General features: G+C 42.2%; 2 protein-coding genes across 3 annotated transcripts in view; one reads left to right on the forward strand and one right to left on the reverse strand.

Annotated features, from left to right (window-relative positions):
• Nucleotides 1-402: 402 nt before the first annotated feature.
• Nucleotides 403-22,316, forward strand: UBASH3A (ubiquitin associated and SH3 domain containing A). Of its 2 annotated transcripts, none has more exons than XR_014155798.1 (14): nucleotides 403-839; nucleotides 3,925-3,978; nucleotides 5,821-6,007; nucleotides 6,562-6,760; nucleotides 7,217-7,386; nucleotides 9,852-10,060; nucleotides 10,953-11,058; nucleotides 12,107-12,215; nucleotides 13,020-13,142; nucleotides 14,268-14,360; nucleotides 15,733-15,877; nucleotides 19,319-19,436; nucleotides 20,062-20,168; nucleotides 21,949-22,088. XR_014155798.1 is itself a non-coding variant. In XM_081858588.1 (14 exons), the coding sequence occupies exons 1-14, from the start codon at nucleotides 727-729 to the stop codon at nucleotides 22,084-22,086; spliced, it is 1,860 nt and encodes a 619-aa protein (XP_081714714.1). In that variant the 5' UTR covers nucleotides 407-726; the 3' UTR covers nucleotides 22,087-22,316. The 2 variants fall into 2 exon arrangements, 1 of the variants encoding a protein (XP_081714714.1); XM_081858588.1 differs by having other exon boundaries at nucleotides 407-839; nucleotides 19,319-19,425; nucleotides 21,949-22,316.
• A 3,442-nt stretch (nucleotides 22,317-25,758) lies between these two features.
• RSPH1 (radial spoke head component 1) overlaps nucleotides 25,759-27,186 on the reverse strand; it is a 29,698-nt gene continuing 28,270 nt past the window's right edge. Inside the window, exon 9 of the mRNA XM_081858628.1 lies at nucleotides 25,759-26,198. Within this exon, the coding sequence (XP_081714754.1) occupies nucleotides 26,149-26,198 (50 nt within the window). The 3' untranslated portion in view covers nucleotides 25,759-26,148. The remainder of the gene's footprint in view (nucleotides 26,199-27,186) is intronic.

The following is a 27,186-nucleotide window of genomic DNA, read 5'->3' on the forward strand; positions in this document are numbered from 1 at the left end:
GAAGGCTTTGGGCCTAATAAATCTCTTATTATTTGTTTTTCTTTATTTGTTTTCTTGCTCTATGGCTTGGAGAATCACTTTTTTAAAAAAAATATGGGGTTTTGAAGTGTGCTTTGCTTATCTTTGGTTAATTGCTTTGCGTTTTTATTGTTTAATTTGGTTGTTGCTAAGACTGCTTTGTTTCCACCTTTGAGAAAAGTGGGGTAGAAATTTGGGTAGGTATTCAACTAAATTTAACTCATAGTAGACCCATATAACTTAGTAATTAATTTCAATAGGTCTATTCTAAATAAAAAGTATTGGAATACCACCCATTTAAATAAAACAAGCAATTAATATCTCATTAGGCCTCCAAACAAACATCCAGCACTAGAATACCATTAATGTTGACTCAGTATTCCTTTGGAGTAAAAATAAATTATGACCCAAGAAATGTTGGTATAGTTAGTTTATATATGTCACAGAATTACATATAGCACTGCAGTATATAGACATTTGCAGCTCACATGGGACCTGTCCTGTGTGTTGTATTCAGTTTTTCCCTTCCAGCCTACTTACAGTAGTAATTGTAAGAGCCACAACATGCTGCAAAAACAGGATATCAGCTTGTGTCAAAAAGATCGGAGGAGGTTTTGAGGTTTTGATTTTTATCTTCACAGACTCTGCCTCCCCACTTTTTCTCTCTGTGTTTGTCTTACATGCATTCCCCAAAGAGAAAGAGAAGAGATGGCAGAGGCCGAGACACCGCTCTATGCCAAGATCTTGAACAAGTACAAAAACAGGACGACCCAGTCCTTACTGGAGCCTCTTTTGGCCGCTGAGTTCCCTGTACACACAGCGTGAGTACCTCTGGAGTTACATTGCCGTAAAGCCCTCTCTGATCTGTTTGCAAAGTTTAATCTGTAAGCTAAAAGGCTGTGTGGAGCCATCAACATCACGGAACATCCCCTTCTGTATTGCAGCAAGCTCGGCTCTTGGGTTGGGTATCACAAGAGACTTATGGGTATGCTTAGATTTTCTTCAGCCAAACCTGTTGAAGGAGATTATTTGACATAGTTTTACCATAAAGTCATGATGTACTGAATTGACCAGTACGTTGCCCCTGCATATTGTTCCACATTTGCCATGGCAAGAGCTGTAAGGGAGCCTGAAACCCCAGAATAGTTGGGGGGTGTTTTTGTTTTTGTTTTTATATTGTGATTTTATGTTGTGAATTGCCCTGAGACCTGTGGGTATAGGGCTGTATACTACAATTACTACTACTAATAATAAGTGCACTATGAAATAAATGACTCCTGTGGAGAATCTCAGCTCCCAGGGTGCGTAATAATAATGCTAATAGTAATAACTCAAACATTTATAATTTATGTGGCACCTGCAGCTAAGCTCTCGGCACAATGTTTTAAAAAGATAGGCCTTCCCTAGTGCCTTGCAATGAGCTCCCTAATCTAACTCATGGTGCTTAGTCACATCTCGTGGTGGCATTTTGAGGGAGGCCTAGCTGGAGATAGCTTCTTCACAAGCTGGAGCAGTAACTATTTTTGCGGTGACACTGGAACGCTGAGATGGATGGAACAGCAGAAAGCACAGAGCACCTTGCAAAGGACTATGGCAGGCATGTGATGCACACACAGTGGTACCTTGGGTTACAAACACTTCGGGTTACAAATGCTTCAGGTTACAAACTCCACTAATTCAGAAGTAGTACCTTGGGTTACAAACTTTGCCCCAGGATGAGAATGGAAATCGTGCGCCGGTGGCGCGGCAGCAGCAGGAGGCCCCATTAGCTAAAGTGGTACCTCAGGTTAAGAACAGTTTCAGGTTAAGAACAGACCTCCAGAGCGAATTAAGTTCATAACCCGAAGTACCACTGTAAGTCCATGTTGCTCACTTGAGAGAGGATAGAAATGTTTAGGGGAGTATACCATGCAATTCACTTTTTTTTATTATGATAGCAGCAGCCAGGCAATATGTTTCCGAATTCTGGTTCCCAAATGAGATCTGTGTGTCAGAGTAGCTCAGACTGAATGCCCCATTTGCTTGCTTTTATTCTTTCCTGTTGTACTGCCTATATTTATATGCTGTCTTTCTGCCAAAGCACTCAAGATGGCTTACAGTTTGAAGCAATGGCTTGTGATTTGAAAGACGTGAGAAAAGGGAACAGGAAAAGAAGTTACACACATTCTGAAGTTACACACTCAGGATTTTCTTCTGATCTCTTTTGAAACTTTGTGTCTCTGGTACTTGGGTTGCTGTGCTTATTTCTCATATGAATGGGGTTGTAAAACATGAGCATTGTTTTTACAAGCAGTGTTTTGCATACACAACATTCAACATGGAAACATTTTGCAGGCTTGCCACTTTTCAGTGATCCTGGTATGGTGTCTGTAATGGTCATCTGGCACGCAGAAATTAATCAGGTTAAATATTTCAGGGAGGTAAAGTGATGGAGAAAGCTTCACCAGTTTAATGTCTTCATGTCAGGCTGCTTTTAAAGTCACAGGAACAAAATCATGAAGAGAGGAAAGAGGATGAGACCCAAAAGAGTGGGTGTAACGTTTAAGCATATAAGGCTGCAACATTTAGTGGATTCAAAAATCTTCACATAGATTTAAAAGTTTCCCCAGTTAAACAGGAAATAGATTTTTAAACTTGAACTATTTTTAACTTTATTGCTTACCAAAGTAAACCACAACAGCACAGAAGATGGAGATTGTACCTGAGAAGAGGCACTCCTCTTTCCCTGTCATGTCTGCCTCTTTTAACCAAAACAATGGGTGCTTCTTTCTTCATAATGATAGTTGAGTCATTGACAAATTTGGGAAAATGAAAGTATTATCGACTAGGGGTGAATGAACGTGTCAATTTCGATTTTCTAAGTTTCTCTTTTTTCCAATCTTATATTCAGTTCTCCACATTTCTGCTGCAATCTGCAATTATTATTTGCCAAAAAAAAAATCCTAATGAATACTCTTTAGCATTTTACGGTGGTTTTCTAATAAACACATGTTTGTATATAGTTTTGATTAATATATACATGTTTGCAAGCCATTTTTCCGATCAGAAAGCATTTTTGTTATTTTTCTCTAATGTATGTGGGTTGGTTGGTTGGTTTTTGCACGTTCCTCCCTATTGTATGCATTTTAGTACATATTATTTAGCTGGAGAACTTAATTGTAAAATTCTGGGAACTATGAATTTTGAGAGATACCTGTGTTTCAGATTCTGTATTGATTCGAAAAGTGCAAATTAGCTCATCTCCTATTAAAACATGAATGAATTGGATTTCTCATCCATCTCTATTATCAATTCACGAGGCCGTTCTCAACCTCCTGTCAGTCCAGCTGCCAAGGCCACATGCACACAACTTCTCTGTCTCAGCAAAAGCCGTATTTATCCATTGTAAGCTTCTCTGTGACTAGGGATGGGGAATATGTGGCTCCCAAGATGTTGTTGGACTACAACTCAATTTTGCTTGACCATTACCCATACTGGCTGGGGCAGATGGGAGTCAGAGTCCTACAAAATCTGGAGGCCTACAAAAGCACACCTTTCTGCTGCTGTTATCCCATTTTTGCTCATCATGTCTGTTTGGGGGTTTGCTGAATCTCATGGTTCTTTGTGTCTGGCAGGGTTGGGATAGCAAAACTGATCAGTTAATGAATCAAAACCCATTATGCCCAATCAACTACAATTTCTTTATTCAGGTGAAAGTCCTGGTGTTTGGAAAGTGGAAAATCTAACAACTTGTTAAAACGCAAGATAGGCAGCCATATTCTTGGTTTCAGAATCTAAGTTTAGCCGATGTAGTAAGTCATTATGTTCAGAAAACTTTCCCACAGCCAAATACCAGAAGTGCAGCATACTGTTCAAGTGTGATTGTGGCTTTGTTTTCACATAGTGGGTTCATTGTACTTTCCTCAGGCTAAAAGCTTTGGCAGCTACTGGGCAAAAGTCAGCAGAAGATGCCGCAAAGTGGTGAGTGTGCAAAAGTTGTACTTCTCAATGACATGAATTAGAAGGTATTGCTCCATCTTTTGCGGGGGGGGGGGGGGGGTTCCCCATAACACTGTATCTGACTTTGTAGGAAATGATGCTACAAAATCGCAGCAAACTCAAATATATATTTCAGCAATGGAATGAGAAAATTCAGTATGGCAGCATGTTAGATTTGCTAATAATAATAATGATAATAATAGTAATTTTTATTTATTTTATTTATTTATGCCACAGCCGGGCTCAGGGCGGCTAACACCAGTAAAATTACAGTAAAAACATAATGGGGGGGGGACAATTTAAAATACAGGTTAAAATGCAATTTAAAATGCAGCCTCATTTTAAAAGTAGCCCATAGATCAAAACCATAAGGGGAGGGGAACATAAGGGTCAGACTGAGTCCAAACCAAAGGCAAGGCGGAACAGCTCTGTCTTGCAGGCCCTGTGGAAAGATGTCAAGTCCCGCAGGGCCCTAGTCTCTTGAGACAGAGCATTCCACCAAGTCGGGGCCAGTACTGAAAAGGCCCTGGCCCTAGTTGAGACCAATCTAACCACCTTGAGACCTGGGACCTCCAAAATGTTGTCATTTGTGGACCTTAATCCCCTGGCCCCGAGCCTTCTTCCCTTGGGGATTCCCCAGCTGGTGCCTCCCACCAGTCCTCTGCAACCAGGCAGTGAATGACTATGGTGGCTGGCCTGTTAGGACAAATGGTGCTCTGCCCCACCAGCCTCAATCAGTTCCAGCCAGCAGTACAACCTCTTTTAGGATGGCAGACACCACTCCATCCTGCAATGAAATGTTTACCACACCCTTAGCCCAACTAGTCTTCACCATGTCTGCTGAAAAAGGAAACTGGTGGGGAGTTTCTCCACCACTTTAAGATCACATCCTTCCTTTCTTCTTTGGCAATCGCTGGTAGCCAAGTAAGATTGTCTTCCAGAAATATAGTTTTAAAAGTGAGTCCGTAAGTGACTGTGAGGCCAATTCTGGACCCACACATCCTTCCACAGTGGGGACATAGGTTTCCAGGCGGGAGTTGATCATGGTGAGGGTTTGTCAAGCGTGCCTTCCTCTTAGCGCATTTCTCCCTTTCGTCCTGAGTTCGAACATCTTCAAAACCCATGACACCTTTGGTAAAGGCTGTTCTCTAACTGGAGCACTCGCAGGCCACTGTTTCCCAGTTGTTGGTGTTTATACTACATTTTTAAATATTTGCCTTGAGAGAGTCTTTGAACCTCTTTTGTTGACCACCAGCATTACGCTTACCATTTTAAAGTTCGGAATAGAGTAGTTGCTTTGGAAGACAATAATCAGGCATCCACACAACATGACCAGTCCTACGAAGTTGATGTTGAAGAATCATTGCTTTGATACTGGTGATCTTCGCTTCTTCCAGTACACTGGCATTAGTTCGCCTGTCTTCCCAGGTGATGTGTAACATTTTTCGGAGACACCGTTGATGGGATCTTTCAAGGAGTTGGAGATGTAGTTTACTGCTCATAGAGCTACAGTTCTCAGCAATATTAAAAAATTATGGTTTCCAGGATTTGGGGGTGGGGAGCCATAGTGTGAGTGCGACCTGTATGTTAAAAATGCCCTGCATCAGGTCCGGCACATACACGAGGAGAGGTGAAGCAGCTGCCTCAGGCAGCAGAAGCCCCCAAGGCAGTACCCCTGCAATTACTGCCAGAGACGTGGTGGAGGCATCTGTGCCAATTTCTGGTGAGATCACTTTGTACCACCATGCAGCCTATGTACATAAAGTGTGAACCAGCTCTTGCAGAAGACCGTCATAAGTTTATAACTTCATCTCTACATTGTAGGCTGCATTCTCACTGCAATGATCCCTCACTGGAAGACCCAATCCCTCAGGAATATGCCCTCTATTTGTGCCCAACGGGTGCTTTGAATGACACACTGATGGAATTTTGGAAAGAAAGCAAAAACCAATGTGGGAAAAACAAAGCCCATGAAGTTTTCCCGCACATCACACTTTCTGAATTCTTTACGGTGAGTGAACAAAGTATTGTGATGACAATGACTGAAGTCTCTCGATTTAAGCCAAGGGTCAGCCCCAGTACCTATTTGTAGTGCTTGCCATTTTTTATTCCATCCATTTTTACTTGGTTGTGTGCCTTGTTCTCATCATCTTAAGTGTGCCATTCCATCTATTTCCAGTGTTCAGGAATGAGTGTTGTTGCTTGCTTAGCCAAAAAATACCACCGATTTACAAGAGGAAGGTATCAGACAACCTGGGGAAGCTCCAAAATTTACAGAAGTGCCAAAAGAAAAAGAAAAAACCCTTTGGGTGGGGGACTCTAAAGGGAGGGGGCTAAAACTGGCTAATATGGAATTAGCATACTCAGTGACCCTGAAAGGTCAACTGAACATTTTGAGAACGTGTGGGAAAGCAGGTGGGTGGGTGACCATAATGGAGTATTTTGGAAGAGGAAATGGCTGGCTGAAACACTTCACTGCAGAGTTTTGTTGCAGATCTCACTTGTAAATGGTGCCTGTGGCAAGGGGGTCCATTGAAAGCCTGTAACTGGTGGGTTTTATTTCAGTGTGAAGACCAAAAAGTTGATGGCTTGTACGAAGCCTTGAAAAGAGCAGGCGACAGGTTTTCTGGTTACTTCCCGGCAATCATTTCCTTATCACTACACTCATCCAGCACTTACATTGGCTTCTTCGTTAGCGACGGCCCTGCAAATGTCCTCAAGTCATTTGCTGCAGCTTTTGCTTCAGAGGCTATCGTCTTAGCAGGTAACTACTTTGACAAACTCGTTGTCACTGTTGAGATTTTCCCTGTTTCGTGTTGGCACACATAAGCAGAGAAGCTGCCCTCTCAATTTCAGTTTCACAAAAAGTTCTGCATGAGTTTGCATATTGTATAGGTCGTCTTTTTTCTGACATCAAGCAGCATCAGGAACCCCCTTCTTGTGTGTAGCTTTGTGAGTGCACTGGAGCCTGCAGGTGTGTAACTGCTTATGTGTACTAAGGCTGCAATTCTACCCACTTACCTGGAAGTAAATCCCATTGAATTCAGTGGGTAGACACCCATAGGATTGCACCATAAATTGGAGCTATAATGCATTTTTTTTTAAATGACTTTTTCGGCATAGTAAAAAAAAATTATAGAATACAACTCTGGGAATAATAGAATGAAAACTAATTTCATCCTTCAATACTATTTGACAATTGTTGTTGTTGTTGTTGTAGATTGCTGCGTAAAACCTTCAACAAAGCAGCTCCATCTTACATTGGCCAACAAATTTTACCCTCACCATCAAAAGACTTTGGAACAACTGGCGAAATCAGTCAATTCTAAGCAAAGCTGCCAGTGGACAGCAGTTCTGTATTCCAGAGATATGCGCTTTGTACATTATCAGGTGTGTACACTACAAGATACTGAGGATGTGCACTGACCACAAGGTTTTCCTTATATCTGTATCTGTAGTTTTGGAAAGTAGCTTGATCTGTTTTGGATCCTCTCTGTGTCTTTCCAGTTCAATTCATTATTTGGACTCAAATTAGATTTGTTAAAAACAAAGTCCTACTATGACCCCCAATTCAATATTATGGGGTATCTGAAAATGGCTCTACTCCCCATCCCCCAATCACAGAAGTGGGTGAAATTTGCAGGCACAGCAACCCTTTTTGAGTGGGTTAATTGTAGGCAGATATGTTCAGGGGTTTGATTCAAAGCACCTCTAAAGTTTAAATTTTTTAACAATAGAAAAGTGTGTAACTTTTTTATTTTCTGTTAGTAGTGGATGGAATTTGCCAGCAATGTTGCCCCATCTGAGGAGATGACACTTGCTGAATTTCAGATTAATAGCTGCAGTTGTCCTCCTGCAAGTGCAGGCTTTACTCTTTCAGGGTGTGTACTAAAGGAATAATAGGATGTAGAGATGAGAAAGGGGCATGGATCCCCAGGAAAGACTAGGTTGGGTAAAGTGCAATCCCTCAGGAAGGACTCTGTTATTCCAAGAGGAAGGAAATGTTTTGTTTATTATTACGTTAAGTATTTTGAGTTTTTATACTATAAGCTGCCCTGTGGTCCTTGGACGAAGGGTGGTATATAAATTAAGTAAATAAATAAATAAATAAGGCTTTTTTGGTGGGGGATGGGCTTCTGACACAAACCCTAGGATTTGGAGGGAGATATCTCTATTTACTTGCATAAATCCACATGAAACACAAACAGTGTTTAATTCCCTCTTCCACTTTGCTGTGATTTGAATGTCTGGGGGAAATAATTCACTGTGTTTAAAAGCTAGACCTGTCCATCAAAATGAACTATCTGTCACCTCTCCAACCTATCTCCTCCCCTCTTAAGCTCTGGACATTTCCCTAGTTTTGATTTTCATGTGCACTTTTGGATAGCTGAAGCCACCTGGAAGCTTAAAGAGTCCCCGAGTTAAAAGTGTGGTTTGACTCAGAAATGTGAGAAGACTCTCTGAATAAATTAACACCCATACTAGATACCTTACTCTTTGAAATTGGAAAAAACTTTCTGTGGGTGTATAGTTGGTTAGATATAGAGTGCTCACCTTCGTGATAAGCTTTTGGCAATGCATCACTTTATTTTCATTCACAAAAAGGAAATGTATCCTTTCTTTTAGTCTGGCTATGTGGCATTCTACTCTGAAAAGTCATTTTGCATGCCAGGAATTTTCTTGGAGAGACCCAGATCCCTTGCACAAAAGAGAGGCCTCGGATTCCAAAATTTCCCTGGTTTTGCTAACAATGTTTATGCCAGGATTTCTCAGACCACTGATAGATATAGCACTAGGGGTAGGTGAAAATTTCAGTTCAGTTCACATTTAAGGGAATTTGCACACAATGTGTGAACCACAACACAAATTTGCACTTCTCTGAATTTTGCAGTGCAGTTCTCCAGCCAAGTAAAGTGTACAAAATGCATATGTGTGTGTGTGTGTGTGTGTGTGTGTAAATGTGTATATTAGTGAAGGTAACATGCAAAAAACAACAACATTGTATTAGGGGAAATTGCTTTTAAAACTGATTTATTAAGCAAATGTGTGCAAATCTGTGTATTCTAGGAGAATATTGCACTAAATTGCTGGTGAATTTTCATGAGTACTTTTTTTTTAAAAAAATACTAATTGATATTGAAATGTGTGGAATTGAACTTAATATTGGAAAAGTGTGAAACTGAGATAAATAAAAAAATGACATATTCACCCATCCCTAGTTTCTTTTTTTTACTCCCACCCGTTTTTCTGAATTAAAGCTGCACTTTAGGCTTATACCAAAAAAGATCTATTTTTAGTGTGCATTGAGTGAATATACAGAGAAGAATATATGAAAGGCAGAAGAAGGTTGCTGAGTGGGGTAGAACCTCTATGTTAGCTTCCTGGCAAATGGATCATTGGAAAGGTGTCAGGTGTCAGAGAGGTCAGTACAGTGCAAATGCCCTGACTGAGGAACTAGATTGGTTCTGTCAGTGCATTTGCACTGCACCAACTACCTCAGCCCTCTCCGGTCCGGGACACAACAGTGACCCACCAGCTAGTGCAGCGGTTTCATCCTTCTTGGTGAGTTGCTCAGCTGAAAAAGGCTTTTAACCTATTTTGTGATAAGCAGCTGTTTTCCATGACACATCATGCTAACATGATCAGATAATTGCAGTTATACCATGAACAGTAAAGCATGTGAGCTTCTCTTTCATTGAGCCCTAAGGTTTCTCCTGTTGCAAATATAAACTGATTCAATGTCTCAAATAAAGTTGAAGCAGATGTCAGCAATGTCTCTGCTTTTCCTGGATCTGACAAAATGTCTCTCACATTATTGTTCTCCTCTTTAAAAAATAATAATCAAATTCTCTTAGCTTTTGAGGGCCCTGTTCCAGTATAAGCCTCAGAACATTGATGAACTGATGCTGAATGTTGGGGATCTGGTTTATGTTGACCGGGCAAAGCAAACAGAAGTTTGTGAAGGCTGGGTGATTGGCATCTCCCACAGAACTGGGTGCCGGGGATTTGTTCCTGAAAATTACACAGAAAAAGCCAACGAGTCAGATACCTGGGTCAAACACAGGTTAGTATTACTGAGCTTCAGATTTTTTTATGGCTTCAGATTTTTCTATGTGCAAACTATTCCATATCATTCTCCAATTGTATAAGAGTTGAGTTGTATTACCCTTCACTTTTAGTTATTAAATCAACCCTGTGCAGACTGATCACTGTATAATAGACAGTAATGTAGTGTGCCAGCTTCCATAGTGTTAGGTACCATATATAGATAAGTTTCAGACTGAGTAGTTCTCTTCATTTGGCTGAGATGGATTTAAATGGTGATTTAGACCACAGTTTAGACCATTGGGTAGGGTTTATTTCATATCCTATGTCATACATTGTCTTTCTAAGTGCTCTAAAAATTATCAAGTATCATCTTTCAAGGTGCCTTAGAAGCTAGCATTCTTTCAAGATGTTTGGAAGACTAACCTTGTCTTACTAAGCACTCTAGAGGCTAGCATTATCTTTCTCAGACCTAGACACTAACACAGTCTTTCTAACAAGGTCCTTCTAATGGCTTGTTTTTCTCCCACACTCTGCTAGAATATTTGTAAATAAACATATGTCACACAACCACCATACATCTCTATAAATCACAAGGAAAGTGGCACTTTAAGAGGCTGCCCTCTTTACCATGTAAGAAAATTGGGAGCACAATATAGCAAATATCCCTGGAAATATACATTGGCTATTTTCATAGATTATCTGTTTTTACAATCTGCCATATTGTCATTTAGAGAACTATTGTGGGCTCCACCTTCTTTGCAGAGATCAGTGGGTTTGGTCAGCCTGGAGGTGGTCTTAATGTCACATAGTGTGGACTTTATGTTTGGTTTCAAAAAGAAGCATGAGCCTAGATTTCTCCACTATTTTATTATCCCTCTCAGTCATTGGCATCCAACTTTCTTTTACAGAGAATATATGTTCACTCTGCATTCTAAGAATAAAAATGAGTCTTGCAATAAACTGAAAAACCCAAATCCTTTGCCAAGAAATGCAGGCAAAACACTTCCTCTTCAGGTAACTGGCTTTTGAATGTCTTCATCCCATGGAGTGTGCATAAATGCTAGTGTAAGAAAAGCTGCTTACAAAATAGGTTTCAGCAAGTAACATTTTATACAGTTTTGGGGTTTCACCATCACATGAAGTGTAACATTAAGAAACCTGCCTAGGCAGAAGGATTTCTGTTTTCAAAAGTGAACCAGTTTTCAAAACCTTGGGGAAGAGATAGGGAACCTGTGGCCCTATGGGTGCTGTTGGACCTCAATTCCCATCACCCCAGACAGCATGGCTGATGGTCAGGGGTGATGGGAGCTGTAGTTCAACATCTGGAGCGTCGCAGGCTTCCTATCCCTGCCTCAGGGCTCTCTTATGCATTATATTCAGATCTCCACAAGGCAAACAGTTATTGTAGTCGGCGTGCGAAAGCATGTTGCTTTAATAGACTGTTTTGTACCCCTAGACTATGTCGTCTTTTGATGGATTTATCATAAAAGCAACCCTAAATTCAGAATGGAGAAGAATCGGCATTGTGAGAATCTCAACTATCCAGCATATCTAGCTATGTTACAACCACTAGCCGTGATAGCTAAATGTGAACATCCATGTTCAGAGGCAGCATGCATCTCACCCTATTTGTGAGCCTCTTAGAAGCAGCTGGTTAAATTCTGCTGGGGACAAAATGTGGTTCCCCCCAGATGTTGTTGGACTCCAACTACCATCAAGCAAAACCAGCATGGCCAATGGCCAGGAATGATGAGAGTTGTATTCCCCAGCAACTAGAGGCCCACAGATTCCCCAATCCGGCTACACTATATAAGCCAGACTGTGTTTTGATTTAACACGGAAATTCCTAGATTCTTACCACGATCTGAACTTGCACCATTTGTCCTAGTGACAAGAGTGTCAGTGTCACTGGTTGATGCACTTAAAACTTATAGAGGTGCCATTTTGTAGAGGCCATGCCAGTGCAGCATGGTGCGAATAATACTTCTGCTCATTTAAACTTCTGGTTATCTAAAAGTTTCTGTCATTTTAATGAGCAGAGTTGTAATGCAATTTCTTCCAGCTCCCTGGGAAAAGCACAGTCCCAAGAGGCCTCTTGATTATTCGCCATGGAGAAAGGGTAGATCAAGTGTTTGGGAAGTCTTGGCTCCAGCAGTGTTTTGATGCAGATGGTAAGTAGAAGGTTGGGGATCTGATACAGCAGATTTGACCTAAAGCAATGTATCATATTAACAGTAATGAACAAACAAAAATGATTAGCCCATCTGCTCCCTAGAAACCCTGTTGAGAATGGAAATGATCTCTCTGTGAGTTCCCAAGTTGCCTTGAGTCTGAAATGGGTTAATCATGAATTAATAAAGCAGCATTTTCAGGGGCTGTGCAACTTATGCATCAGACTCTAAAATCAGTAAACGTAGGCTGATAGGGTCTGAAAATCAAGCCTTATGAGGAACAGTTGAAGGAGCTGGGTATTTTAGCCTGAGGCGATATCAGATAGCCATCTTCACATATCTAAAGTGCTGCCACATGGAAGATGGAGGAAGCTTGTTTTCTCCTGCTCTGGAGGGTAGGACTTGAACCAATGGATTCAAGTTACAAGAAAGGAGATTCCGACTAAACATCGGGAACATTTTCCAACAGTGAGGGCTTTTCAACAATGGAATTGACTCCCTCAGAAGGTTGTGGACTCTCCTCCATTGGAGGTTTTTAAGCAGAGGTAGAGTGGTCACCTGTCATGGATGCTTTAGTTGAGATTTGTGCATTGCAGGGGGTTAACCTAGATGGCACTTGAGGTCTCATCCAACTCTACAATTCTATGACTCTATTGGATGGGTGGGGAATTGAGATTGTAGTAGTAGTGGCATTCTAAGGACAGCTAGGCCATAATGGATTAAAAGCAAACCTAAGAGAAATAAAATTAGATTTGCTGTGGATGTTCTGGCATTAGTTGTAAAAGCATTCTGAATTTGTTCCAGGAAAATATCATCGAGCTGACCTCAATTACCCCACCAGTCTACCAAATCGAAAAGATAGCATCAAGAACTTTGAATATGATCCTCCTTTATCATGTTGTGGTATTTTCCAGTCTAGACTAATAGGTAAGCTAAACAGAAGTTGGGACAACGGAAAGAAGGGCTTGGTGGTTCAGATTTTCCATAGTCAGTCAGAGACCATGCTGGCAGTAGCTTTCCAGAACTGTAAGGTGGACGTGCTATCTCACCATGAAGGTATCCAGCCACAATGAGCTTGTCCACCATAACAGCGTTTAAGTCCAGTTCATACTGGATAACACAGGTGTCCTCAATCCATGATCTCATCCTTATTAATGTCAGCAAAGTTTCTCACCAGAAAGTAGCATTACTTTCGTTTAACCAGAAGCCTGCATGAACCAAACTTTGGTCAAAACTTAAACAAGCAACTTCTTGGCAACACTGCCGGATGTATCTGGGTGCCTTTGCCGAACAGGTAGAAGATCTTGGTTGCCGAGAAGGGCATTACTCAGGGATGGCCAAAAATATATTGAGGGAAAGGACAAGATGCCCACCCCAATTCCAAACCTAAGTTCAGCACTGGTGATGGGAAAGTGTTCTCCACTGTAACTGAAGGCTTCAAGCTAGCTAAAGCAAGCACAGGACCTGGCGTGGTACACACAGCTTTCTCCTCCAACTGAGGGAAATGGCTGGGGGGCTCAGGAGGAATGGCCTGGGGCTGCTGACCAGCTTTTAAGGCTGAGAATGACCACCTCATTCTATGTAATAATGGTAAGGGCAGCAATGAATTACTGGATAATATAGCACTCTATGAAGCGCTTGTGTGGGTTATGTAACTTCCATTTAATTTTACTTTCAGCTTAATTTTGGAAGAGCAACAACATAGCAGCTCACAAGGGCTATAATGTGGGGTGACACTAGTGGAAAGACAAACAGTAGCTCAGTGTTAAACAGAAATAGATGTGAATATATTTCAGGCAATATAATGGCACCCTTTACAGAATTGTTTAACAAGAATAATAAATTTTGACCCAATTTCCACAAAGACTCTAGTCTTCTTCATTGCTTCTTAATTCAGAAAGTATCCCTTGTGAGTCCATCCATTTCAATTGTATATTAGAACACAAAACAATACATATAGGAATGAAAGCCCCCACCCACAATCCATATGAACATACTTTGCACCCATATTTTCTTTTTGTGAAGGATTTTTTGGTGCTTCTTCATTCCCAGGAGAAGCCCTGCTTGAGAAGGAAGTAGTAGTTAGCTGTGTCTACTCTTCCCCAGCGCTACGCTGTATCCAAACTTCTCAGTATGTATTAGAAGGTAAGTGACCCTTTCTGACAGAAGGGATGTATGGAACTAATCAAGGCTGAAGTGGTGTGCTGGCATCTCAATTATTTCTAAGTGGAAGCATTTTCTCAGGGCCAGTTCTACCACTAGGCAAAGTTAGAAAGCCAGTTCAGGCAGTTGATTTGGTTGTTCTGTTAGGATGTATGCATACCATACATTATGGTTACCAGACGTCCCTGTTTTCCGGGGACAGTCCCCAGATTTACAAATATCTGTCCCCAGACAAAATCCGTCCCCAGAATGTCCCCGGATTTATATTTTAAGTGTTGTAGATTTATTAGTAGGGAATGAATGTTGTGTGATTGGTTCAATGGCACAAGACACATCATATGGGGATTTCTGGTGAGGCAAAATGGCGGGCGCCATGGCAGTGAGCAGCTCCTGAAGCCACCCAGAGCCAACTGTGCTACCAGGCTGGCTCTGGGCTGCTGAGACTGCCGCCGCCGCCACTGCCAAGGGGGAACCTGGGACGCCCTGCGCGTCAACTGGGGGAACCGCTGACCCCCCCCCCATGACCCAAATTGAGCCAGGAATGAGAGCGCCCGGCCACCCGGCCAACTGCCCAGCGGCGCTCCAGGGCCAGGAAAACCCCAGAGCTGACGCAGGGAGAAGGAGGAGAGGAGAAGGAGAAGGAAGAGAGAGAAAGAGGAAGGGGAAAAAAGAGGGGAGCCCAGACCTTGCCGCTGCTGAGGAGGAGAGGTAGGAGAGCACCGGGAGGGCAAGGACACGTGGCCGAGCCCAGGCCTGACCCGAGCCTACTCCACGGTGGCTAGCGCTCCAAGTGAGCAGGCCAGTGCCCAGATTAAGGCCGCACAACAGAGGAGACCACAGAAGAAAAGATATTACTTCTTATTTTTTAAAAAAAATAACTTCTTTTCTCTTTTATTAAAAAACTGTCCCTGGATTCTTTGAAAAAAATCTGGTAACCTTACCATACATATAAAGCACATTATGAGGTTTTTTTCTACAAGCAAGTGGTATATAAATTTTATGAAATAAATAAAATAAATATTTTCCCCAACAAATCCTGGGAACTGTTGTTTGTTAAGGGTGCTGGGAATTATGTACTGGGGGAAACTACATTTTTCAGGATTCTTTGGGTGTGCATGCAGCCTTAATTTTTTACTGTGACATTTTTACTGCTCCAGAGGGAGAATAGAGCTGTTTTTCTCAGGGAGAGAAACAGACAGACAAAATAATTAACCTCTGGGACATTACTTATTCCAGATCACACCACATAAGACTTTTCATAAAACTTTTTGAAATGTTTATTGAATGCAAAATTTGGTCTTAAACAGGTCCTATATGATTTTCTTTGTTATAATATCGGCTTTGATTTTTGCAGGGCTTCAACTGGAACAAAAACCCAAGATTTGTATAGAACCTGGACTCTTTGAATGGACTAAATGGGAGATAAGCACAGTTGTTCCCTCTTTTATGACACAGAGAGAATTGACAGAGGCCAATTACAGTATAGATACCACATACAAGTAAGTGCTACAGTTACAGAAATCCAGTTAGCATATAATACTAAGCCAAACCATGGCTTAGCGTAAATGGGTAAATGTACAGGTTTCACTGTACTACTTCCCCCTGTCCTACTGCTGCCAAGCTGCTCATGGCTAAGCCATGGTTTGGCTTAGCGTTCTGCCTGAACCTCCACCAGCCAAATCACAAGTGGGAAACCAAGAACAAACCTTGCTTACAGCTCATGGTTCATCTGGAGTGAGACAAACCATGAGCATGTTTCCAGAATGGTGCCTAAATGTTATGATGTGAGTGACTACCCAGTGCTGAACCAAACACTTCTCTTTATGGTCATCAGAATTAACAGAATGTAGCAAGTGTGTTCTTATTCACTCAGGTAGGATAGTCTCTATTCATTGTCAGATGTAGTATTAATCATTTAATACTACAGCTGGGAATTAGATGGGAGTACCACAAGCCAACTTCTAAGAAATTCAGCCCAATTCTATTTGCTCCTGTTGTCATTGTGGTTTAGTGGCTACTACAACATCCTGTGAAAGGCAGACCTGGAAATGGATGCTTCACTTATCTCTGCAAGCGTGGAATAATTCCTTTGCTTGTGTTCCTTGCTAGAGCAAGGCTGTGCTAGTGCTAGAAGCCGAGGGCCCACATTTGTGTTGTTGGCCTTAGGACTGGAGCAAGAGAAGAAAACCCATTCCTTGCTTCTGCCCAACAGAAAGCCAATTGTTGGCTGATAAACATTAAAGTTGCCTTTATGCCTTGCTTATGTACTTTCCGAATGCATCTAGATGGCGACTGTTTGAAACAGAATTTTAGATGAATTAGATCATTGGTCTGATCCAGCAGGGCTGTTCTTAAGTCCTATATGTCTAAGTGATGCCCTTATTTATTTAACTTATTTATTATTTAGCAAAATATCTACAGTATATCCCTTAACTATAAGAAAATCTATAAGCTTCTGCTGAAGAGGCAGCACCAGTGGCTGGAATAAGCAAGTGGTATGGTGTAAGGGGAGGTCATTGAATCAAGGAGACAGGATCTTCTTGGGCTTGGGCACCTAAGGCCAACTCTATGCAGACAAGAGCGTAGAAATAAGCTCTTCCAGTGCAATAAACCAATGCCTCTTTTAGTGAGCTAGACAGCAGAAGGGAAGCGTAGTTTTGTCTCCATTGCAACTAGGGTTTGGGGGGAGAAAACTGAGATCTCTTAAATCAGTGAGGTTGATAGTACTTCTGTTATCGTGTACAGTGGTGCCCCGCAAGACGAACGCCTCGCAAGACGGAAAACTCGCTAGACGAAAGAGTTTTCCGTTTTGGAGGTGCTTCGCAAAACGAATTTCCTATGGGCTTGCTTCGCAAGACGAAAATGTCTTGCGAGTTCCTGCGGGGTTTTTTCCCCCTTTCCCCCCTTTTCTAAGCCGCTAATCCGCTAAAAGCTGCTAAAAGCTGCTAAACCGCTAATAGCGCTAATCCGCTAAGCCGTCAATGGGCTTGCTTCGCAAGACGAAAAAACCGCTATACGAAGAGAATCGCGGAACGGATTCTTTTCGTCTTGCGAGGCACCACTGTATAATGTTGTCATATTATCTATGACTAAGCTTTATTTGCCCAAGGGCCATGTTATCTCTTACGCAGCCAATACTCTCTCATGTATGTACTCTGAGGCAGACACGTAGACACAGGCACATTGTGTCCCCCACCTCCCAGCTGCTTCATTCCCCCTTCCATTCATTGAATGATCAAAATGAAGATCAAGGAGGGGGTGATTTTCATCCCCATCCAAGCACTGGCCTCACTTATCCTAGCACTATGTGTACTTTCTATTATTTTCATTTTGCCACTGCTGCTAAAATTGGTAAGGTCTTCAGAGAGGCAAGAAAAAATGGCTCAGGGATCCAGATCAGACCCCCCTCAAAACTACCTTTGATCTAGGCTAGCTGCAGAATATATCAAAGTAAAGGTAACACATTTTAAAAAGAAATACATAACAAGCAAGTGTTTGGGAAGAATCAAGAGCAGTCGCTGCTAGTGCAATGATGGGTGTTGGTGGAGATACTTTAGAAGCAAAGCAGCTTGGATTCTACATTTAATCACATTTCTGAACAATAATACCATATATTATAGGTACAAAAAGTTTGCACACTTTGTAAAAAGTAGTTATTCTTGCACTTTCATCAACCGTGCTTAGTCTTCTCTTTCTTAACCCTCTGTGGCAATGGAGTTCTGCGGTTCAGTGCAGTTTGCAAAACCTCAAACAGAACAGGAAACAATAACGAGCACAGGATCGATTGTAGCCTCGTAGCTTCCTCTTGGAGTCCATTTGGCAAAAGGCTGCGGTGAATGATTCAACTGTGGAAATTGTTCAGCTGATAAAAAAAAAATGACTTGGGCTGACCATATGTGTGCTCTGGGAGGGGGTGGGAAAACAACTCTTATCTGTTTGTTGTATGACTCAGCACAGAACAACATCCTCAGCTTTAAAGGGAGTTGTTAGCAAAATCATCCCCCCTCCCCTTTTATCAAAAGTAGTTTTACAACAATGTGATTTTCCAACTCTGGGCACCTTAGAAGGATAGAAAATTAATTAATAAAACAAAATAATAAAATAAATAAATCTTATAGAGGGTTTTTTGGGGGCAGGGGGTACAAATCCAAACAACTTCTATACTTCAATGACCTCAGGGCAGCATGTTTTGCTCATCAAATCCCATAAGGTTGCAAGGGCCAGCAAGGAAGGCTTGCTGGAAAAATACTTTTCTTTGTTGTTTGTTCCCCTTATCAAATCAACCCATTTATTACCACCAATAGACCAAAACACAGGAATCTCAGAGAAAAACAGATTCAAAAGGGTAACATAAAAACTATTATATAAACCTACAATAATTTCAAGCTAGTCCCTGAAGATGCTGTTTCAGATGCTGGGTTTTTCTCTTGTTCTCACCACTACTGATAGAAATTTAGGCACTAACAGCAATACCTTTGGGGGTTTTATCTTCCATCAAATCAATTGCAAAACAGAAGGACATGTTCTATAGATTCTACCCCTTGATTATAAAGGGGCTTCCCTTTATAACTGCTGATCAGCTACATCAAGTCTCTTTCAAAAGTGATGAAAGTGCCGCTTAAAGAAGCTTGCTGTTACTGCCAGTCGGCTTAGTGGCTACAGCAACCTCCTTTGACTTTTGGCAGGTATCATTCACCTGACATCATGATGACATCAGGTGAGTGGTTCTGCCTACCTGTCAAAGTTGTCCCATATAGGGTTGGGGAAGATAAGGATCTGGCCCACTGGTGAAATACGGTTCCCCACTCATGCTATAAATGAACAATTTCCTAAAACCATCAAGCAGGTTAAGTGATGGAGCCTGGAATGGCATTCAAATGTTCCAAGCCTAACATTTCCTTTGAGCCAACGAATGTTAACCAAGTGGATTTCGTTAACAGGTGTCATTTTCCTCTTTCTTCTCTGATGACATCTGAAAGCTATGAGGACTATGTGAACAGATGCTCTGCAAGTATAAAACACATTGTCGGCTCCTGTGCAACCGAAGGTAACTCTATGGTAACTCTTGATTTCATTGCTTTGAATCTTCAAGGACAGAATCACAAGCACAAGTTTGCTATTTAAAAAATGCCTTTGTGGCAGCCAAAATATAGGCGGGCTAGAACATATGCAGGCCTGAAGGTTCCCAAGCACCACTAGTACTCCTTCAGGGGTGGGAAAACCCAGCCAGATGAGCAGGGTGTGTGGGTGTGTGTGGGTGTGTGGGTGGGTGTGTGTGGGTGGGTGGGTGTATCTCAATTATCATCATCATCTCAGACTGAACGCCACATTCCTTTCTCAGCAACCTTCCAGGAGCCACATAACAATGGTGGGAGGGGGCAGAGGCAAAAATGAGCAGAGCAATGAATATAAATTTTACCTTTCCACCGTAGGCTAGTTTCTACACACACTCCTCATACACCCCTCTTTAGTCTTCATCCAGGCAAGCAAGGGCACATTCCAGCCTGGCAAAAGCACACAAAGAGGTGCAAAGTAGCGCAAGTGAGATGGGTGGCTTGGGGAGAGTCCAAAAGGCTAGATAAGGAAATGTGGAAGGCTGCATTTCTCCTCCTGCAGCACTGAAGTTCCCCACCCCCGCACTACTTTAATAAACTATTCTAAGGAGATCCCTTTCTAACAATAGGCACCATCCTGGTTGTTGGCCATGGCTCATCTCTAGATTCCCTCACTCGACCATTACTGGGTCTTCCTGCCAGAAAGAGCGGTGACTTTCCCCAGTTCATTCGAAAGGTAAGGCTCTCTCTTATCTATTGCATTTATATCCCACCTTTTTATCCAAGGAGCTCAAGGTGGCATTTGTGGTTTTCCCTCCCCTCGTTTAATCCCTACAACAACCCTGTGAAGCAGGTTAGGTTGAGAGGCAGGGACTTGTCCAAGCTCACCCCGTGAGCTTCAAGGCCAAGTGGGGATCTGAACCCCAGTCTCCCAAGTCATTTCCCAACATTCCAACTACATTGGCTTTAAATCACTTGGTTGTTCAGGCTTGTTTGCCCCTATTATGTATGTGCATAATCATCAGAGATTAAGACTTTTCTTGCCATAAGGACCATATCTCAGTGGCAGAGAAACCCACCCCACCCCAAGATCCTGGAGAATCATTGCCAGTGAAAGTCAATAGTACTGGGTTAGAAGAACCAGTGGTCTGATTCTGTACAAAGCAGTTTCCTGCCTTTCTGCTCTGCATTCACAACGTTCACAAAATGTTCACTCTTAGAAACAGAAGAAGCTGCCTTGTGCCAAATCAGACTGGCTGCTCGCCTAGCAATATTTATTTATTTTATTTATTTCATGAAATTTAGACACCACTTGATTGTGGAAACAAAAGAAAATCTCAAAGGGGTTTACAAAAAGATAAAAAATAAAATGGGAGGGGGGAATTAATAACCATACCTTAAAACATACAAGTATTAAAACAGATTAAAATTACCTCAGCTTTCTATGCATCTGTGTGGGCTTGTCTAAAGAAGAATGTTTTTAGCAGGCACCGAAAAGAGCAGAGTGAAGGTGTCTGTTTGATGTCAATAGGCAGGAAGTTCCAAAGGGCAGGTGCTGCAACACTAAACAATAAAGTTCTTACAAATGTGGAATGGGTATGTAATGGTTCTAGGGGTTGCTCATGCGTAAGCAGGTGCCTATCTCCCCGGCTGGGTGCAAACACCTGGCTGGGTTGCCAAAGTGAACCTTTTCTGTCCGGACAACCACTCACCCGTGGCTGACTCAATCACTGGCAGAATCCGTGAGTGGGCGTTTCTTAAACTTCTTCCAGCAAAGAAGTTCTTTGACGCCTAGTCTCCGCCTACCCTCTCTGCGCGGAAGCCTTCTGCGCAGGGAGGGCGTGGGCAGCGGAGGACCCCTACTCTCCCCACTGGTCCCAGGCAAGGAGTCATGAGACCGCCTCGACACTTCCCCCAGCTGCCCCCCATCTCCCCTGGTGCTACGCTGATTCTCTTCCCCAGAAGATGGGCTGCTCCTCCCGATCCCTGGATGCTCTCTGGAATCCCTCTGGCTTTCGCTCTCTCCCTCCAGTACTGATGGCAGTTCCCTGACAGGGTATTATATGGCACCTGTAGTGGTGCCAGTTCCGTCGATCGAAGCAGTTGAGTGTACACATGTGGGTAACAGAACAACAGGATTTCAGGTAGAGGTCAGTCATTACCTTCGTTTGATACCTAATCCTTTTAATTTGCAGTCAAGTGAACTATGCTTTCCCCCTTACCCTTGAAAATTACTAGAATTTGGCTGACAATATCCTTAATGCTGTTAGTGAGGAAAGAGGGACCCACAGCATAATTATCAGATCCTCTGAGCCTCTGATGCTTAAATAACCTTCACTCCTTCAAGCCCTTGTGAGCCATTATTTGTTGCTTTTAAACATCTCGAGTGACTTGCCCCTAACACTCTTGGATAATGAAAACTTTTCAGTTACCTCGTGGTGGTGTTGGCTTATATGGGGTAACTTCCTTTCTTGCCCTAAAAAAACCCCATCTTGAAATCTTTTCTGCTTTACTAGATTCCTTCACTGGGCATGTGTTTCTGTGAAGAGCTTAAAGAAGAGAAGAAATGGCAAATGATGAAGCCACCAGTCAAGATGTTAACCCATGGAGCAAATGCTCCATTCAGTTGGAAGCACAACCTTCCGGATCATTAAGCAATGTTCACTCACTCTAATTGTGGATTTGTATTTTTCTGATTCAACAGAATCTCGCTGTTATTTCAAAACCTTGCTCTGCAGGCTGTTTCTTGGTCACAGCAAAATAATGGAATGGAACTTGGGAACTAACTGGCTTTTACATTTTACGTGAAATGTGTTTATGGTTTTTTGGTTTTGTTTCCATCTTTCTTCAGCCGAGAAATAAAATCTACACATTTCACTTTTAACTGCATTTCTACTGTAATAAAGAGGCGCGGAATTTCCTCTGATTCCCACACTTGCTTCCATCAAATAACTGCAGAAGTAATTAGATATGGGAACTGTTAAATGCCTCACAGTTCTTTTTATGAAGCAAGAATAAAAGTATTGCTGTTGCTGTTGCAAAAACTGTACATTGCTGATAATATCAAGTTCATATTTCAGTTCCATATCTGCAAGTGATTTCCTGAGCTGGCATTTGTGTGATAAAATCATGACTACGACTACTTTAGATTCTGTCCTCACTTAAATTCTAAGATGAAGCACTCTACACACAGACACACACCTTCTCACTTCCATCTATAGACAGCATGTCTTCTGCTGACAAAATTCCATCTTCCCCTAGTCTTTCTCTCTCTTTCTTGCTCTATCACAACAGCAGATGGGAGGTGTTTCAGGACAGCTCCTGGCTAACAGTCACTTCAGAGTATAGTGTGGATTGGGTCTGGCATATGATTGTTTGCTTTTAAAAGACTTAAGTGCCCTTGATCCACACACCTATTTTATCCACTGTTGCAGGTCCAGACACAATGGAGTCGTGGGCAGTGGGGTTGAGGCATAATAAAGTTGCAATAACCACAAAACAACCAACTGGGATTTAAATAGCCCACAAATTTATTGATTACAGATGTCTGCAGGTTTTGGCATAAGCATTGGGTATGTATCCTGAGTCAACCAGCCCAGTTCATTATTTGGTTGTTTTAACCAAGGTTAAGGATTGCCCTATGATGTGCATTAAATCAAGGCAATCCCTCCAAGGTCCCCATTTTGGGGGTGCTATGGCCCATCAGCCCCCTGTCTTGGGTATCCAGACAAAAGCACCTCTTCCTGGATCCCTTTAAGGGGATAACCAGATCCTTTGGAGGCAGGCTATCCCCTGTCCACTTAGACTAAGAATCCTGCCCAATGCTGATCTGCAACCTCCATTCTCCCCCAGCTGGCAGTAAGCAGTACTTGCCAATGGTAAAATAAGCTTGTGCAGGTTTTCGAAACACTAAAAAACCCTCCAAAACCAATTTAGTGAAGGCAATAGTGGAATGAGTGTACACATTATGGGCAACTACGCCTCTCTCAAGTTCTTAGACTACGGTGGAAAACCTGTAAGCCTTCAAATGTTGCTAGACTACAATGCCCATCATCCCAAACCACTGGCCAGGCTGGCTGGGGCTGATGGGAGGTTCCCCATTTTAGTCTTCAACAACACCTTTCTCATGTCACCCTCTGGGGGAAAGCTGTCTATCTCTGTTTCTTTCTTTTTTTAACCTGCCTAGGGCTGCTCCCAGATGACCTATTTACTGGGCATTCATTCTGATTTGTTTATAGGAAGGTTATACAATGCTGCATCAAACAATCCCACACTTTTCAGTCCATTCCCCTATTAATTTCCTTTCTGCAAAAAGTCCAATTTTTTAAAGCAGGTTTGCTGCTCAAGAGTTCCAAGTTTACTTTTGTTGCATAAGCTGATTTTGCTGATATGCTCTTGAATCCCATTCACAAAATAGTGACTGTGGAAGTGCCTTAGAATATTAGTAAAGAGGTTTCTGCTCTGCTGCTGGTTAGTATTTCAACCCTGGTCAGGTCAGAGAGAACTGCCAAAATAGCCACACAGTGCCTCCTCTGTAAGGGCCCTGCACTTTCTCTCAACAAAGCATGCATCTTCTTTGGGGTTTTATAATCCCAAATAAATGTTCTTCTGGAAAACCCTACAAGCGAGTATCTCACATGTGCTTTATACATCATTTCTGAGAAGCAGATTATGGCCTCAGGGCTGGCTATGGCCTCATTTGGCTGCCAGAGATAGAACAGAAAATGGCACACACCCAAGGCAGATAATCCCACAAGTGTCTCTCCCTGGGAGTATAAAGATACAATAATGAATTAAATAACTAACAGTTGCCTGCCCTTTCATTACATCCAAACTCAGCTGCCGGAAGTGGCTGCCACACTTGGCCTGAATGAAATCAGGATTTGGAGCCATGAGCCATTGCATGAAAGTAGATTAAAATGCTGAGGACAAGCAGTCTGATCTATAGTCCTGAGGCACCATAAAGGCATGTCGGTAACTTTTTTGACTTTGGAATGATGACACCAGATGCTGACAGAGGTTTGAATATTTGTTCTTAAATCTGCAATTTGAGAGTGCTTGTATAGCAAATCTAGGATGACATCTAGTGGACCAAAACAATAATGAAGGCACTTGACATAACTGTTTGAAAACCTCGTTTGGAATACACCTGGCTCATTGCAGCCAATCTGCAGAAATCTATTGTCAGCTCCGTGTAGCATGTTTTGTATCAAACATGTTTTAAAAACATATATTTGTATTTATCATGTGCATTTTTTGTTATTTTTATTTTTTTTCCTGATAAAAATGTAGTACATGAGTCAGTCGTCATTTATTTCTAAGTACCCTATTACAGCTAACAGGGCAGTTCCAAAGGAAAACTGTATGTGTTTTTAGTGGAGGAAAAGGGGGAATCAAAGCTTTATTAATTTAGTGGTTGGCATCCAAGTGTCTGGGCATGCCCAAAGTACTGCTAGGTTTGAGGAGGGACCAGATGAAATGTTGTGGCATTTGCCCGTTCGTTTGAAAATGTCAGTACAGGAGGAGAGAAAGAGTTAATAGGTAGACCAATAGAAAGCCAGAAGCGGAGCCTACCTGTTTATAAAAGGGGCTTAGCCCAAGGTTTGGGTGTGAGTTAGTGGGGTTGGTTGGTTGGGAAAGGCAGTTGGGAAAGCAGTTGGCAGACAGCTGGAAACAGGGAGACAGTTAGTACAGTTGGTTCTTGTGTGAGGGGAGGTAGAAGAGTTAGAGACAGGATAAAATAAGACTAAGAAGGTAAAGAGTAACAACGTTTTGAATGCAGTTAAAGTTTATTTGTGTTTGTAATAAACTACACTCTTCTTTGTTAACTTAAGAAACTGACTGAGACTAAGTGTTTTACCAAGGAGGACCTGGCTGGTGTATAGGTCAATAGTCCGTGAGACGACTGGGGGCTCCGTATGAACGCCACAGATGTCTTCTGCTCCCTTGGTCCCTCCAATCTAGCCACCTGCACTTCTCCTTCACTGCAGCCTTAAAGCTTCTTATTTCCTCCACAGGGGGAAGAAATGCACCAGGGAGAAGGAGGTGTCTGAGTGCCAGGGTCACTCAGCATCATTTGTATAGTGCTAAATTGTAGCTTAACATTTACACCACCTATGTGTATGAAAACATCACTGTTGCTAACATAGGATCAAATGTGGAAGAGAACAGTTTTAAGTAAAAAATACAATCTAGTCAATAAAGGTTTTCTTTTCCATTACAGAAAAGCAAAAGGAAAATGCCCACAGACTAACTTGGTTTGGCTATATTCTGTATTTAATAATAATAATAATAATAATAATAAACCACACCCCAGAAACCATAGATTCAAGAACAACCAAACTTATATTTTATTCAAAGACATTTCAATTTTAAAAAGAACATTTCTGCACCACCACCACCTATTTGATGGCAGGGAGACAGGATAGAAGAGGAGGAGCAGAAGTGAGTGGTGAAGGAAGGGCAGACTTTTGCCCCTTGCCACAGACAGCAGTGAGACTATTGCTGCCCCCTGAAATATGAAAATCAGTTCAGATAATAAGTGCATTGCCAAAGGAGTATGGGCACAATCCCATCAAAATCAGCTACTTTTTAGTCCCACTGGTTTCAATGGGAGAGTTGAGCCTGTGAGTGTACCTCAATTAAAACTAACAGGACTTAACCTTGACTGGATTGAGCTTCATTTCTTTGTATGCAACATTTGTCACTTCTTTCCTTTAGTCCTGGGCCTCAAGTTCCTCCTCTTTTTCTTCTGCTATGACTGCAGCTGTGGCAAAAAAAGAAATGGAGGGAAAGAAGTACAATAGGGATGATAATTTATTTCTGAAATATCAGGCTTGTAACTCACGCTATAGAAACACAGAATTAAAAAACCACCAGACCAGAATCATAAAGCAGGCCAAGGCGTCTTATGCCCCATCCTAAGTGCAGCTTTGTGGTTGAACAGGAGCTGATGCAGTGATCTTTCCTCCCATTGATGCCAATGGGGCAGAAAAGGATGGGAACCTCCCTCTACCACCTTCCTGTAGCCTTGGACAGAGGGAGCCAGCTGGGCTATATAGCATTTTTTTTGCAGCACTGTACTGCAGTGGAGCACTGTATGTGAATGGTTTCAGAACTCACAGGGTTAAAGAGTTCTGTGTGACGTCTCTCAATTCCTGAGGCGTGACTAGAGGGAGGAGGGAGTGGTCTGATTCCACTGCCTGTTTGTCTCTGTTTCCGAAGGGAAAGCGGCCATGAACGCTAGCAGTCCAGGGAGAGTCTGAAGAGTTCTGATTTATTGTTTTAGTGCTTGAATAAACACTGTCAAATAAACACACTAATGACTGGGTGTGTTTGATCTTCTAAACACCGAGGAGCAACAGCCCGCTGTGTTTACTCTGTTTTCGTGGTGAATGGAGAATCGGAGCGGCAGGAGGCGCAGCTAGAGGGAAACGTGCCAGGCTGCAGTTCGTTTAAGTTACGGCTAATTGGGGGTCGTAAACAAATTAGCTACGCCACGCCTAATAGGTTATGGGCTCTAATTACTGCTTTGAAGCTGTTGCGACGTTGTGCCGGTGTGTGTTTGAAGCCAGGAGGCCAAGACGCTACAGAAAGCTGAGGTCCTGTCTGCGTTCTGAAGCAGAGCAGCTGGCTGGAAGGAGCTGAGAGCAGCTGAAAACCGGGTGCCGGAAAGCTGACTGGTAACGTGAGTAAGCTGGGGCCCCGGGAAGAAGATGGCAGACAGCCAGGTCTTTGAGGAAATTCCGTTTGAA

The sequence above is a fragment of the Podarcis erhardii genome (assembly GCF_964252035.2).
Source record: "Podarcis erhardii genome assembly, chromosome: 4".
NCBI lineage: Eukaryota > Metazoa > Chordata > Lepidosauria > Squamata > Lacertidae > Podarcis > Podarcis erhardii.